This window comes from Canis aureus, chromosome 13 (assembly GCF_053574225.1).
Source record: "Canis aureus isolate CA01 chromosome 13, VMU_Caureus_v.1.0, whole genome shotgun sequence".
NCBI classification, from domain to species: Eukaryota; Metazoa; Chordata; class Mammalia; order Carnivora; family Canidae; genus Canis; species Canis aureus.
In genome coordinates, this window is record NC_135623.1 from 12109719 (window position 1) to 12122538 (window position 12820).

At 58.0% G+C, this 12820-nt stretch overlaps 1 protein-coding gene across 1 annotated transcript in view; it reads left to right on the forward strand.

Annotated features, from left to right (window-relative positions):
• The window catches only part of GRIK3 (glutamate ionotropic receptor kainate type subunit 3), a 222862-nt gene that overhangs the window by 142675 nt on the left and 67367 nt on the right, over positions 1-12820 (forward strand). Inside the window, exons 3-5 of the mRNA XM_077844718.1 lie at positions 812-1069; positions 7566-7747; positions 10190-10243. Of these exons, the coding sequence (XP_077700844.1) occupies positions 812-1069; positions 7566-7747; positions 10190-10243 (494 nt within the window). The remainder of the gene's footprint in view (positions 1-811; positions 1070-7565; positions 7748-10189; positions 10244-12820) is intronic.

Genomic DNA, 12820 nt, shown 5'->3' on the forward strand with positions numbered 1-12820 from the left:
CAAGCAGGACCTCGTCCGTCACCGTGAGGACTTTAGCTTTTAGACTGAGTGAAATTGGAGCTTTTAGAGCCAAGGTGTGATGTAACCACCTGAGGTGGTGAGAGGTAAGAAGGTAGGGAGGGCCCCTGAGGAAGCTGGGGCAGCCGAGGAGGCTCCTGCAGTAGTGCAAGCAGAAGAGGATGGTGAGAAGTGGCCCGATTCCGGCACATTCTGAAGCTGAAGCACTTGGGGTGCAGGATAGGAGAGAATGAGAGGAGTCAAGAGGAAGCCAGGGCTCAGGGCATAAGGCACTAAGGACGGTGGAGCTGGTTTACTGAGGAGGGGAGGCTGGAGGGGCAGAGGGGGCTGCATCTGGGACACATTCGGTCTGACACGCATCCTGGACACGCACATGGTGATGTCCAGTGAGGTGAGATGAGCACATGGGAAGTGGGGAAGCAGGCGGGGGCTGGGGTTTAACGTCACCGTGAGTAGGTGTTTCATCCTGCCGGTGTCTCAGCCGTCACCCCGGAACAGGGCAGGTTGGAGCTGGGGGTGCTCAGCACAGTGATGACCACATCACTGGAGCGGTGCTGAGGGTCTTGTGCGCACAGTCTTGCTCGACCTTCCTATGATCCCATGAGGCGGGGGGGACTGCAGCCCCAGCTCCCAGATGAGGGAGCTGAGGTTCACAGGCAGCCTCAGTCGTCCGCCCTCGGAAGATCTCTGCTATGTTCATGGGATCACCAAAATCAGCACACCCCCCTGTCCCCAGCCCCCAACCACCCGCTGAGGCCCAGCATTGACCCCCGCCCCTTCCCCTCCGTTGCAGCCTGTGACCAGCTGGCGCTGGGCGTGGTGGCGATCTTCGGACCATCACAGGGCTCTTGCACCAACGCCGTCCAGTCCATCTGCAATGCCCTGGAGGTGCCCCACATCCAGCTGCGCTGGAAACACCACCCGCTGGACAACAAGGACACCTTCTACGTGAACCTCTACCCTGACTACGCCTCCCTCAGCCACGCCATCCTCGACTTGGTCCAGTACCTCAAGTGGCGGTCTGCCACCGTGGTCTATGACGACAGTACAGGTGGGTAGCCGGGCCCAGGGCACTCCAGCCACCCTCACCCCTCACTCAGCCGCAGCCTGCCTCACACCGTCCCCACGCTGCACGCACCCCCGCAGCACGCTCTTGTCTGCACTCAGCACCCCCCAGGCCCCTGCACTGCCCCGGGCACAGCTGTGCCCACACCTGCCTGCGCTCTGACACTCACGTTCCCATCTGCACCAAACGTGTGCCGCCCCGGGCTGGCTATGAGCACCAGCTCTGGACTCACACAGGCTGGCGCGTGCACTGGCTCTGACGCTCGCGAGCTGAGTAGCACAGAACCGTTTCCTCTCTTCCTGTTTCTTTCCAAAGCCTCATGTCCCGAGACATTTCTTAGCCTGGCCTCTTAAGAGAGAGTGACCTTGGCAAGTCACTTAACCCATCTGGCCCTTCTCTGCCCACGTGTCAAGTCAAGAGCTATAGCATCCGGCCTGGAAAGAGCCCTCCAGCTCTCTGCAGCCTGTGATTCTGTCAGCTCTTGATTACCTCCTAATGGGGAGTAGGAATCATAGGGAGAGAATCCCTCAGAAAAGTTGTCTATTTAACTCGGGATTCTACGAGCATCTGTGGAGTGCCTGCTATGCCCAAAGTACCAGATAGGAGATCCTGGAGGCCGGGGGTGGGGGGCCCACCTCTGCTCAGTGCCCCCAGCGTGAGGTGTCTGCCACTGAGGGGCACGAGTACCCAGCTCCAGGTCGCTGCCAGCGTTTTGGCAGCCCTGTTAGATCGTCTGTCTTAGCACACCACCGGGGATGATCGTGCCGCTTTGAGCCTGCTTTGTTGTCCGGCCCTTGAGCCTTGCGTGCCTCCAGGATTTAGCACAGGGCCTGGTACAATGTAGACGCTTTTAAATGCTTGTTGAGCTGAAGTGAATTGAATGGAATTCAAAATCAAGATGAAATAAATTATAATTAAATATGGCAGGAAGAGAGTGGCGGGCGCCAGTAAGGGAGAAGAATGAGGATGTGGTGCTCCTGTCATCTTTTGAGGAGTTAATTATATCGAAGGGGCGTGAGCACGCACCCAGAGGTCACCGGTCATTCCAGCCCATCAGAGCTAAGAATCAGGCGACAAGTGTATAGAGTCAGCACCAAGGGACTTGGGGAGGGGAAGCCCTGCGGCCTTGGCTCATCTGGGGTGACTTACCAGGGGGAGACATGAGCTGGGCTTTGAGGGTAGACAGACAGGGAGAGCAGTCTTGAAGCATCACAGGCGGCGGGAACAGCGGGAGCAAAAAATGCGGGGGTGGGACGGTGCATGGCAGCCCTTGGAGAAAGCACAGCCTGGCTGGGGCGGGTAAGAGCGAGAAGGCCAGTGGCCCTATATTGATCCAGGCGGGAGCAAAGGAGGCCTGGATTTGAGGGGTTGCCTGGAAGAGACTTTGGGGGCCATAATGGAAGGGAAGAACTGGATGTGGACAGAGGCGATGCTGAAAAAACTGTAGCCGGACACGGCGCAGCCAGAACAGACCGTGGCGTGGCCCACGGCCCAGCAGCTCTGGGGCCTCCAGGCAGAGGCTGTGCAAAGCGGCAGGTGCCGGGCCCATGAGGCTCTCAGGGCTGACGCTGGCTGACGTCTGGGGCTCCTCCCCTCAGGTGCCTTAGCTCTGGAGATGCGTGCACGTCACTTGAGTATCAACTCGGGTGGCCTGGAATGACCTGTGGTCCCCCTGGGTGGGCACGCACTCGCCTGCAGTATGGTTAACTAACTTCCCAAGGAAGAGGCGATCCTGTCATCATGTTGTCACCCCTACCGGTGCCTAGGACACCCTTTCTGACAGTATTTAATTGTAGTTGATTCAACCTGATTTTCAATTCAGATCAGTTCCGTTTAACAGACATTTCAAAACATACGGGAGTCAGTGATGGAGAGGGTTTGGCCAAGAACACCCGGGTCCTAGGGGTTCGGGGGTGGATTCAGTCAAATAATAATACGACTTCAATGATGATGATGATGGTAAGAGGAGGTGTGCTCCTGGAATCAGGATATTTCAAGGGGACAGCTTGTGGGTTACCAGACCCGCCCCCCAAGAGTGGGAAGCACCTGAAGACCAGGCTTGGGCTGTCTCTGCTATGGGGGTTGTGTGCGTTCGGATGTCGTGGCGGGAATGACAGACAACCCAGTTCAAACTGACCTGAGCACTAGGTGCTTCTCTCTCTAACTGACAAGAAGTCTGCAGACGGGCCTTTCTGGGGCTGGTTTAGCAGCTCGACAGAGTCAGGGCGCTGGGTCAGTGTCATTGCGCTTCTCTTGGCTTTCTCTCTCATGGTCAAAATAGAGCTGCTGCAGCTCCGAGCATCACATCCTCACATGCTGACACCCCGGAGGATAGAGAGGAAGGGGCTGAAGCCCAAGGGATTTTTCTCCATGGGACTTGTGCCTCTTTTCAAGGAGGAAAGCTTGTCTGGGAACCTCCCAGCCGACCGTCCCCTGCAGCTCACCGGATCTGTGCCTGCCATCCTAAGGGAAGGGACGAGTCCTCTCTCGGGACCGGCACACAGCCACCCACACAGAACCTTGGTTCTCCTAGTACGTTAGAAGGGGACACAGCAGTTTCTATGATATTTCTATAATGATGCTGTGAGACAGACCACCCCAAAACTTAGTGGCTTAAAATACCCAGCCTTTGTTTAAGCTCCCGAGTCCGTAGGGTCAGGGAGTGAGTGGCCGAGCTTGGCTAGGTGGTTATTGTGTCTCAGCTGGATCGCTCACCTGCTTGGGGTGGGGGTAGGGGGTCATTGGACGGTTGGTGGAGATGAGAGGGGCAACCGGCTGTGCCCCCACCAGCAGGCCCGCATGGACATGTTGTCACAACCATGGCAGAGGTGCCAAAGAACAGGCCGTGGGTGTGCAATTCCATTCCAAATGTCTGCTCGTGTCATGCCTGTGGATACACCCCCAGCCAACACGGGTTACATGCTAGAACCCAATGTTGTGAGTGGGGCAGGTCACCTGCCTGCAGTTGGAGCCCACTGCACAGTTAGTTATGGGGCAAAGGGGGTTACCTAGAGGGACGGGTGAAGAATTAGAGTCATCATTGCCACCTCCTGCAGGGAGAACTCTTTCTAAGTGCACCTGGGATCCAGCAGACAAGGACGACCACAGGATGACGCAGAGAGGTCTACACCATTGAGAGAAGAGTTGTTACAGCTCGCTGTATGGCCACACCATTGGTGTGTTGGGTGTCATGGAGAAGCACTGGGGTTAGTTGGGAGACAAGAGCAAGAGCCTCAAGCATGGACAAGAGCCTTTTTTTTTTTATAACTCTAGAGCCTCTAATTACTTTATTATTAATTGTATTATTACCATAATATAGACTATAATGATGAGAGGTGGGATTTGTTAGGTGGGGATGTCCTCTTTGGGGCAGGAAGCAAAACAGATGTTGGGGCTTATGGTTGGAGGGCTTATAATATGATATTGTGAACACGCAAAAGCGCAGGGATAATAGGAACATAAACAACTTTGGCCTTTCATTGGGCACGTGATCTCAGGATGTCAGGGCATCAGTTCTAGAATATCACAAATGATTATCATGGGAGGCGACAGCGTTTGCCTGGGGACCTTTGACGAGTCACACCTTCGTGACCTGAGCTGCACACAAAGACAAACTCACGTCAACAGTGAAGGGAAGGGTCTTAGAGAAAAGCCGAGGTGGAGAAAAGGGGCCCCAGCCTCGGAGCCAAAGGGTTGGGTCTCGAGTCTGGGTCCCGTGGCTGGCGCGCTGCAGAAGCTCGGGCCGGTCACTTAACCGCCTCAGTCTCTTCGTAACATTGGAACAAAAGTCCCTCGTCTACATGCCTTCTAGGACAGGGAGATGTTTAAATAGGGTAATGAGTGCAGAAGTGCTTTGTAAGTGAAAAGCAGGATTCTAACAACCATGATTCACTGCAGATATTTTGAGAGAGATTGATGAGGGAAGCAGCCAGGAAGGAAAGCTCATCTCGGGCGAGCCAAGAGCCTCACCCTCTGCTGGGGTGGCTGAGCCGAGCCTCTGGTCCCCTTGGGGAATACACTGATGGAGAAGGAGGTCTGACATTTGCTGCTGGAGGATGTGGGTCACTGTGTATTACACGGGGCAGTGCACTTGGCTGACAGGGAGACTCTGGTGGCCTCTGCTCCGGCTGCGGCGTGCAGGCGGTCCCGGCCCTCACGTCCTGCATCCCCAAAGCTCATGTGCCCGCTGATACTGCGCGTGACTCTGAGCAAGCGGGAGCACAGTGAAGACTGGCAGCCTCCCGGGGTGACAGGTGTAAGCGGGTGGCATCATTCAACCCAACGGAGGATTTCGGGAGCTGGTTGGGGAGGGGAGGGTGAGGCTGGGTGCATGTTCCAGAGGAGCTTGGGGCCCCTCCGTCCTCTGTGCAGGTCAGCTGATGGCCTCTTCCTGCCCGCTGTTGAGCCTGGTGTGGGGAAGACCCAGGGCACTCTAGGACTCCAGGGCCCTCTGGCAGCCCATACACCTGGGTCTGAGACCTTCCAGGGGACTAGGGGGTGGCCCGCAGTTGATGGCCATGGCAAAGCTTGTTGGAGAGCTCCTTGGGAGGCTTAGGTCACAGGGATATGTCTCTGTCTTCCCCCGCAGAGGGGAATGATGGACGCCAGATTGCTTTCCTCGTGTCCAGTCCCTGGAATGGGAAGGAGAAGCCGAACATATGCAGGCATTTGTGTCGGAAATGGCTTTGGAAACCTGGATGCTCTGTTGGAAAACTCGGGGGTCAGGGGGAGGGGGGCTCCGTCCAGATAGGGGACGCTGTGATAGTTGATAGCAAACTTTAATCCAGAGCAAACCAGCTTAACCACAAAAAAAAGGGAGGAGTGGATGTGATTGGCTGCCTCTACTGGGAAGTTCAGAAGCCGTTTTAGCTTCAGGTTCTGTTTGATCCAGAGGCTCAAATGGGTATCGTCAGGACCTCATGCGTCCTGACTCCTGCCGTGTTGGAATCCCTCTCAGGTTCTATGTGGTGATGCCTAGCTTTACCTCCTCCCCATTCGGAGGTAAGTCGAAAAGGGGGCATCTCTTACTGGTTGCTCAGGGACCATTTCTGGAAGTCACCTGAGAGGACCAGCTGGCAGTCATGTACCCGTCTCTGAGCCCTATGCCTGGGGGAACATGCATGCTGATTGGCCAGGCTGGGGCCCCATGCTGTGCCCTTCGAGCTGGGGATGGGGCCCTCCCAAGTCACATGGTCCGAGCATGGGGAAGGAGTGGCTTCCCAAAGGAGAACCAGAGTGCTGTTTGTGGGGGACGGACCATGGCTGAGTGGACAGTGCAGTCAGGACACAGACCCCAAGCCCTGAATGTGGGCAGGGCACCCAGTGGGCGGGAGGGGATGGCCCCCTTGGGCGCCTGGCCCCTGCTGGCTCAGCCCCTCCCTGCAGTGGGGAAGGGTATTGAGGGTGCAAGCAGGCTTGCTCCCCGGCTAAACAGGCCAGAGTCACAAGAATGGACCTTGAAATAGTGACAGAAATGAACTTAATTAGACCTAAGTAAGCCATTTGTCTCCAGGAAGTGACATTCAGTTTTCCCTGGAAGTCCCCAGATTAAGTGGTTCTGCAAAATGCCAGGGTGGAGGATGGATTTTTCAGTGTGGGGAGAAAAAAAAAAAAAAACAGAAAGTCAATTCAATTATGGAAATTTGTGTCGAGCATCACCTAAGTGCCAGGCCCTGTGCTAGGGGCTGTGGACACCCAGCCCTGAGGTTAAGGAGCACTTGGTGGGACGAGGGAGTAAGATGAGGCCTGCGGAGGCTCTAGTGCTGAGCCGGGAGGCCACCCGCTGGGGGTAGGGTGTGGCTTGTTCCGACAGAGCAGTAGGGGTAGGCTTCTTGGAGGAGGCGGTTGCATTGAGCCTGGAAAAATGGGTCAGGTTAATGAGGCAGCCTGCCCTTGGGTCAGGGGTGCAAAATACCACCTGGGGTTACCCTGCCCAGCAGTTGGTACAGGTGAGCCTAGAGCATAGCTCACGGGTACATCCTGGAGCACGTCCCATGCTTCCCGGCGTTAGAGGTGGGGTGATGAAGCGGGGTGGCCTCTAGTTTGGCCTCCAAGTAAATCTGTGTGCACGCCATAGTTTAGGGGGTAGCGTGTAGGTGTGGTCAACGGGGGTCAACCATCCGTGCCTACTGGTGACTCCGTATGGTGTATATGTATCTGTGTGCACACGCCTTGGTCTGCATGTGTGAATAAGCCCAGGTGTACGTCCATGTCAACATGCATACCCACATAAATGTGTGTGTGTGTGTGTGTGTGTGCACGTGTGCAGGTGTGTACAGCCTGGTGCACAGCGCTGTACCCGAGTGTCCCCGTGCCCATGTCTGGACCCATGTGGCTGTATCCCTGCACATGCACCCAACGCAGTGGGCCACGCATCCGTGTCTGTGTCCGCAGACCTGCGTGCACACCCGAGCCTGGGCGGGCCGGCGGCTGTGTCTACCTGTGTGCACACGTGTGTCTTTTGCACCCCGGGGCCTCCCAGGGCTCATCCGACTGCAGGAGCTCATCATGGCCCCGTCGAGGTACAACATCCGCCTGAAGATTCGCCAGCTCCCCCTTGACTCCGACGACTCGCGTCCCCTGCTCAAGGAGATGAAGCGGGGCCGGGAGTTCCGCATCATCTTCGACTGCAGCCACACCATGGCCGCCCAGATCCTCAAGCAGGTGCGTGAGTCCTGGCAGCTGGGGGGTTGGAGGGGATGGGGGGACCCGCCTGTTGCCCCCCCACCGCCCCTTCCCGCACGGAAGGTGCGCAGTGTGTCCTCGGGGTCTGAGCCGGCGTGCGGCTGGAATGACCCGGGGGTGAGCCCGCTGCCTGCCCAGAGGGGCCCGAGGCCACCCAGGACATTCGGGGGAAGCACGGAGGGGCCCCGGGGTCGCAGGAGCAGCCCCAGGAGGGCCGCGCCGCCAGTTCCCGGGAGCTCCCCGTAGCCCGCAGCACTTGGTGTTACTCTCCTGCTGCTGGGAGGTTTATTGAAGTCCCCGCACCATCTGCTCGACTTTGCAGCGACCGTGGGGGAGGAGAGCCGCTCTCGGTCCTGGATGGGCCTCCGCTCCTTTCCAGACACAGCCCGGCGTGGCATGCGGGGAGCCAGAGCAGCCCCCGCCAGCTCCCGGAGACATAAACAGCAAAATCGCCCACAGCCTCCTTTGAGGGTGCCACAGCCGAAACCCAAAACACTCACATTTGAGCCAGTGCCTGTGTAAAAGGCAATCGTATGGCCCCAGAAAGGGTCCCTGGTGAGCGAAGGCGGCATTCTGTGCAGTGCGGAGTCCCGACCTCGAGCTGGGGAGGAGGCGCACGGAGTGGGGGGTGGGGGGTAGGTGCTGAGCCCCCAGGATAGGAGCATTTTCAAGTCCTGGGCGGGGAGGGGGGTTCCAGGTCCCACCCTCCTCCAGTCGGGCCCAAGCCGCCTGGCAGCCTGTGTCTTCCCTCAGGCTCCTTCACACAGTGGCTAAATAACTCCTTGGGGGGTTTGAATCTTGCTTCTGCCGCTGGTGTTGGGGGACCAGCGTCATCCTCTCCTCCGTAGATGGAGCCGTGATGGAGGATTCTGTTGAGATAAGGCAAGGGAAGAGTGTACCCCAGTGTCCGGGGCTCAGTCAGCCCTGGGTGTGGGCCGTCTTTAATGTCACTGTGGAGGAGGGACGCCTGGGGGGCTCAGCCGTTGAGCGTGTGCCTTTGGCTCAGGGCATGACCCCGGGATCCTGGGATCGAGTCCCGCATGGTCTCCCTGCAGGGAGCCTGCTTCTCCCTCTGCCTGTGTCTCTGCCTCTCTCTCTCTGTATCCCTCATGAATAAATAGACCTAGGCTCCCCACAAGTCCCTTACCCCGCCTTCCCGGGCGACTGCCAACTCTTCCCTTCTCTTCCCCGCACCTATAACAGCCAGAGCCCTGGTGGGTCACACTGAGGAGTGACTGTGGGCCAGGTCCATGTAGCTCCTGCCACCCCGGCAGGTGGCAACGATGATCATGCCCAGTTTACAGGTGAGGAAGCCGAGGCTCCAGGGGAAAGGAAGGGGCCCAAGGTCATCCATCCCACATATGCCTGACTTGGAAACATCCAGGATTAAACCTAGAGACCTGCTGCTCCGCTAGACACACCGAACCCTCCTACCAAACACGTCTACTGACCGCGGCCTGGTCCCAACCTCGAATCACCTGCTGATGCGGGGTGTGGATCCCCAAGAGGGCGAGAGAACGAGGGGCACTTTCCACGTGAACCTGACCCTGGGACATTTTTTCCTCCAGGGTACTTAGTGGGCCCGGCATTCGGAAGAACTCTGTAGACAATGCATTGTGGTCGTGAACGTTACAGGTGATAGGTTTCGGATAAAATACGTAAATGTACGTAATGCAGGCTTCGTGTTGGTGCACGGTCATAATTCCACAGCAGCTGTGCGGCCTACTTGGTGGTCAGTTGGACCGTGGAGGCTGGGCTGGCTCCAACCCTCTTTCCCCAACCCCCGGAGGCTCTGCCCCAGTGCAGCCTTTCTGGGCTGGGGGGGCAGGTGGAGGGTGCGCTTCCACACGGCTCTGTCTACAGTGAGCTCAACTCAGTGGGGTCGGGGCACCGAGAAGGCAACCTGGGGCCCCAGACTGCAGGCCCAGAGACGCCCACTGAAAAGCCAGGGGACTGGGCCCAGCCCGGCCCTGCAAAATTTGGAATCTTTGCTTGCAGAGTATGGCCCAAGAGTCTGCATTTCTTTAAAAAAAAAAAAGATTGTATTTATTTGAGAGAGAGAAAGAGCACAAGCAGAGGGAGACGCAGAGGGAAAGGGAGACCAGCAGACTGGTCAGGGAGCCTGGCACGGGGGCTCGATCCCGGGACCCCCGGATTCTGACCCGAGCTGAAGGCAGATGCCTAAGGGACTGAGCCTCCCAGGTGCCCCAAGGTTCTGCATGTTAGTCCATCCCAAGTGACTTGGCCCCAGTGTGAAGCCCACGGCTGCCTGGGGAGGTGGTCTCGGGGAACATCCCAGTCCAGGTGGCCAGCCTCCCCCGAGCCCCTGCCAGTCTGTCTGGTCCCCACCGCCGGGGTGCAGATGGGGAGGGGGCTTCTCGGGCACACTGTGCAGGCTGCTAACGCCCTGCTCTCCCGCAGGCCATGGCCATGGGCATGATGACCGAGTATTACCACTTCATCTTCACTACTCTGGTAATGTACCTCCGGGTCCTGGCACGGGTCGGGGGGGGGGGGTGACGCCCTGGGAGCAAGGTCAGCTGGGTGGGGACAGCTGCGGAGATTCAGGCTGGCCGTGCTTCCGAAGGCTCTGGGCGTGGCCCCCGGCAAGGGCCCGGAGACGTCATCTTCATGGGCCGCCCACTTTGAGAAATGCCATCACGTTGTGACCACGGGCGGTGGGGGACTCTAGGCCTGCAGGAGCAAACACGAGCCCCTCCGATTACCAGCCAGTCATTGAACCTCCCTGCCTCAGTTTCTTCGTCTGCAAAATGGGCACGATAGTGGCTCCTACCTCCTAGAATTGCCATGAGGGCTGAATGAGCTCAGAAAGCAAAATGCTGTGAGCGGTGCCTGGTTGGTGTGAAGAGCTGTGCAAGTATTAGCTGCTCTGAGGATGCTGCCCCTGGGCTCCCACCCACACGCTCCCCTGTGATGTCTCAGGCCCTCGCGCAACAAAAGGAAATGCTGCTTTGGATTCCCGCAGCGTCGTGCTGAGGTCTGCCCACTGGCTGTCAGCTGGGCCAGCCCACTCAGGCTCCAGATGGGTCCTGTCCAAACTCGCAGAACATTCAGGGCCATTTAAACCCATTAGGATGATTAGTTGTGGCCTGAAATCAGCAGAGTAAAGAGATCCCTGTGCCAGAGGGACGCCACCGCCCAACCAACCACCCTGTCTTGGAGCCAGCCCCTCTCGCACTTCCCTGGGGCCCCAAGTGGACTGTCCCACCCAGCCCAGCTCTGGGGCGAGTGGCGGCATCTCTGACCGTTCCTGGCACCGGAACAGGCTCCTGCCGTCCCCGTCGGCCTCGCTTCCACCTGGCAGGCTTCCGTGTCCCCTCGTCCATCTGGCACCCAGGTAACACTCCTTCCCCAGCGCCCGGGCTCCGCTGAGTGTCTCATGACATTTGAGACAAGGAAGCGGATGCTTAAACAGGGCCTTGAGGGGTCAGTAGGAGTTCGCCAAGGAGAGAGAGGAAGAGCGTTCCACGCGGAGGGAAGAGCATAAGCAAAGGCCAAGGGGCAAGCTCGCACCTCACTGGGGAGCTGGGCTAGGCTCGCTCTGGTTGCTAGAGCCTGTCGTAGTCTTCTGCTCCCAAACCCACGTTCGGTGGTCGCACGTAGTACCTGGAATTTGGCCATGGAACGACTATCGGTGCCACCAAAGTTGGCAAATACTACAAATTTAGCCTCCGCTCCCCCGAGAGCTGGTTACTAAGCATTTCCCAGCACAGCACTGCTCGTTCGCCACCCACTGTACCCGGTGCCCACAGCAGAGCTCAGCACCCCCACCCCGTCCCCCGCACGTTCACCTGATCCAGAGCTCAGATCCGGGGACCTGCCAGGAGTCACATGGGGAGAAAGGGGTCCTGGAAGCTGGTGACTGAAATCCAGCACCTTCTTCTCCAAGTCCCTTCCGGATTTCTGCCTCCCCAAGCTGACTTCTCCGCGTCACACTATATCCTGGAAGGTCATTAGAGGCCAAAAGGTGAGGCCACCAGACCCCGCATGTTCCACCCCGTGTGGAGTTGGGAGCAGGGCAGAGGAGCAAGGCTGGGAAGGTGCAGGGGGCCCATTCCAGGGGCCCCAGGCCCTGTCCCCGGCATGGGAGCCATGTCCACCCATCCTGGGCCCCTAGGGTGCTGAGACCAACTTCTAGGCCCTAGCCCTGTGGCCTGGCATGACCTTTCAGACAAGACTCCAAAGAGAGGGCACCTCCCTAGTGACCCCATGTTCCTTTCATTAATGTCATTGCCCTCCTGGGCTCAAGGTTAGAGGTCTTGGAGGGAGGCTTAGGGCAGGGTCCTAGGGCCGTGGGGCCTCCTCTAGCCCTAAAAGCATCCACTTCTCTTACTTTTTGATCTCCTTGATTCAGGCCATGTACTCACTCCTGGCAGCCGTACAGATGCTCTCAAGGCCTCCGGCAGCAAGCTGGGCACCGGGGCGAGGGTGTGTGTGTGTGTGCAGAGTGTAGGCTCCACACAAAGCTCTCCAGCTGGCAGGCTTCCTGGGTGCAGATAAGGATCGAGGAGGGTGTCTGGTTCACCTGTTCAGCTCCCGCGCCCAGAGAGTGCCTGGCATGCAGGAGGTGCCGCATTAGGGGCTGAATGAGTGAATGACCAGCGTACAAAGTAGAGAGTAACCAGTGAAGTTATCGACACCCTTGTCATAGCAGCAGCTCAGACCGTGTGTGGACGCTGGTGCCAGCCTGCCTGAGTTAGAGTCAAGGTTCTTCTATTTTCCTGGGCCCGTGACTTCACCCCCCTGTGCCTCCTCTTCCCACCTACACGAGCCACAGAAACAGCGCTGCCTCCTAGCGTGGCTACGCTGAGCGAGCAGTAGGTCGAGGGCCTGGTGCTTATTATCTGAGTGCTACGTCCGTAAGGGTTCGGGGGATGAAGTGCCTCCTGTGTATTAAGCGGACTCCATCTCATCCGAAATTCAGAGCACCTCTCCAAGGGAGGTATGATCTCTTGGTTTTACAAGAAAGGAGAAACCGAGGCCCATAACGGTCACCGAGCAAGAAGGGGGCCCAGCAGGGCAGGTGGGGGG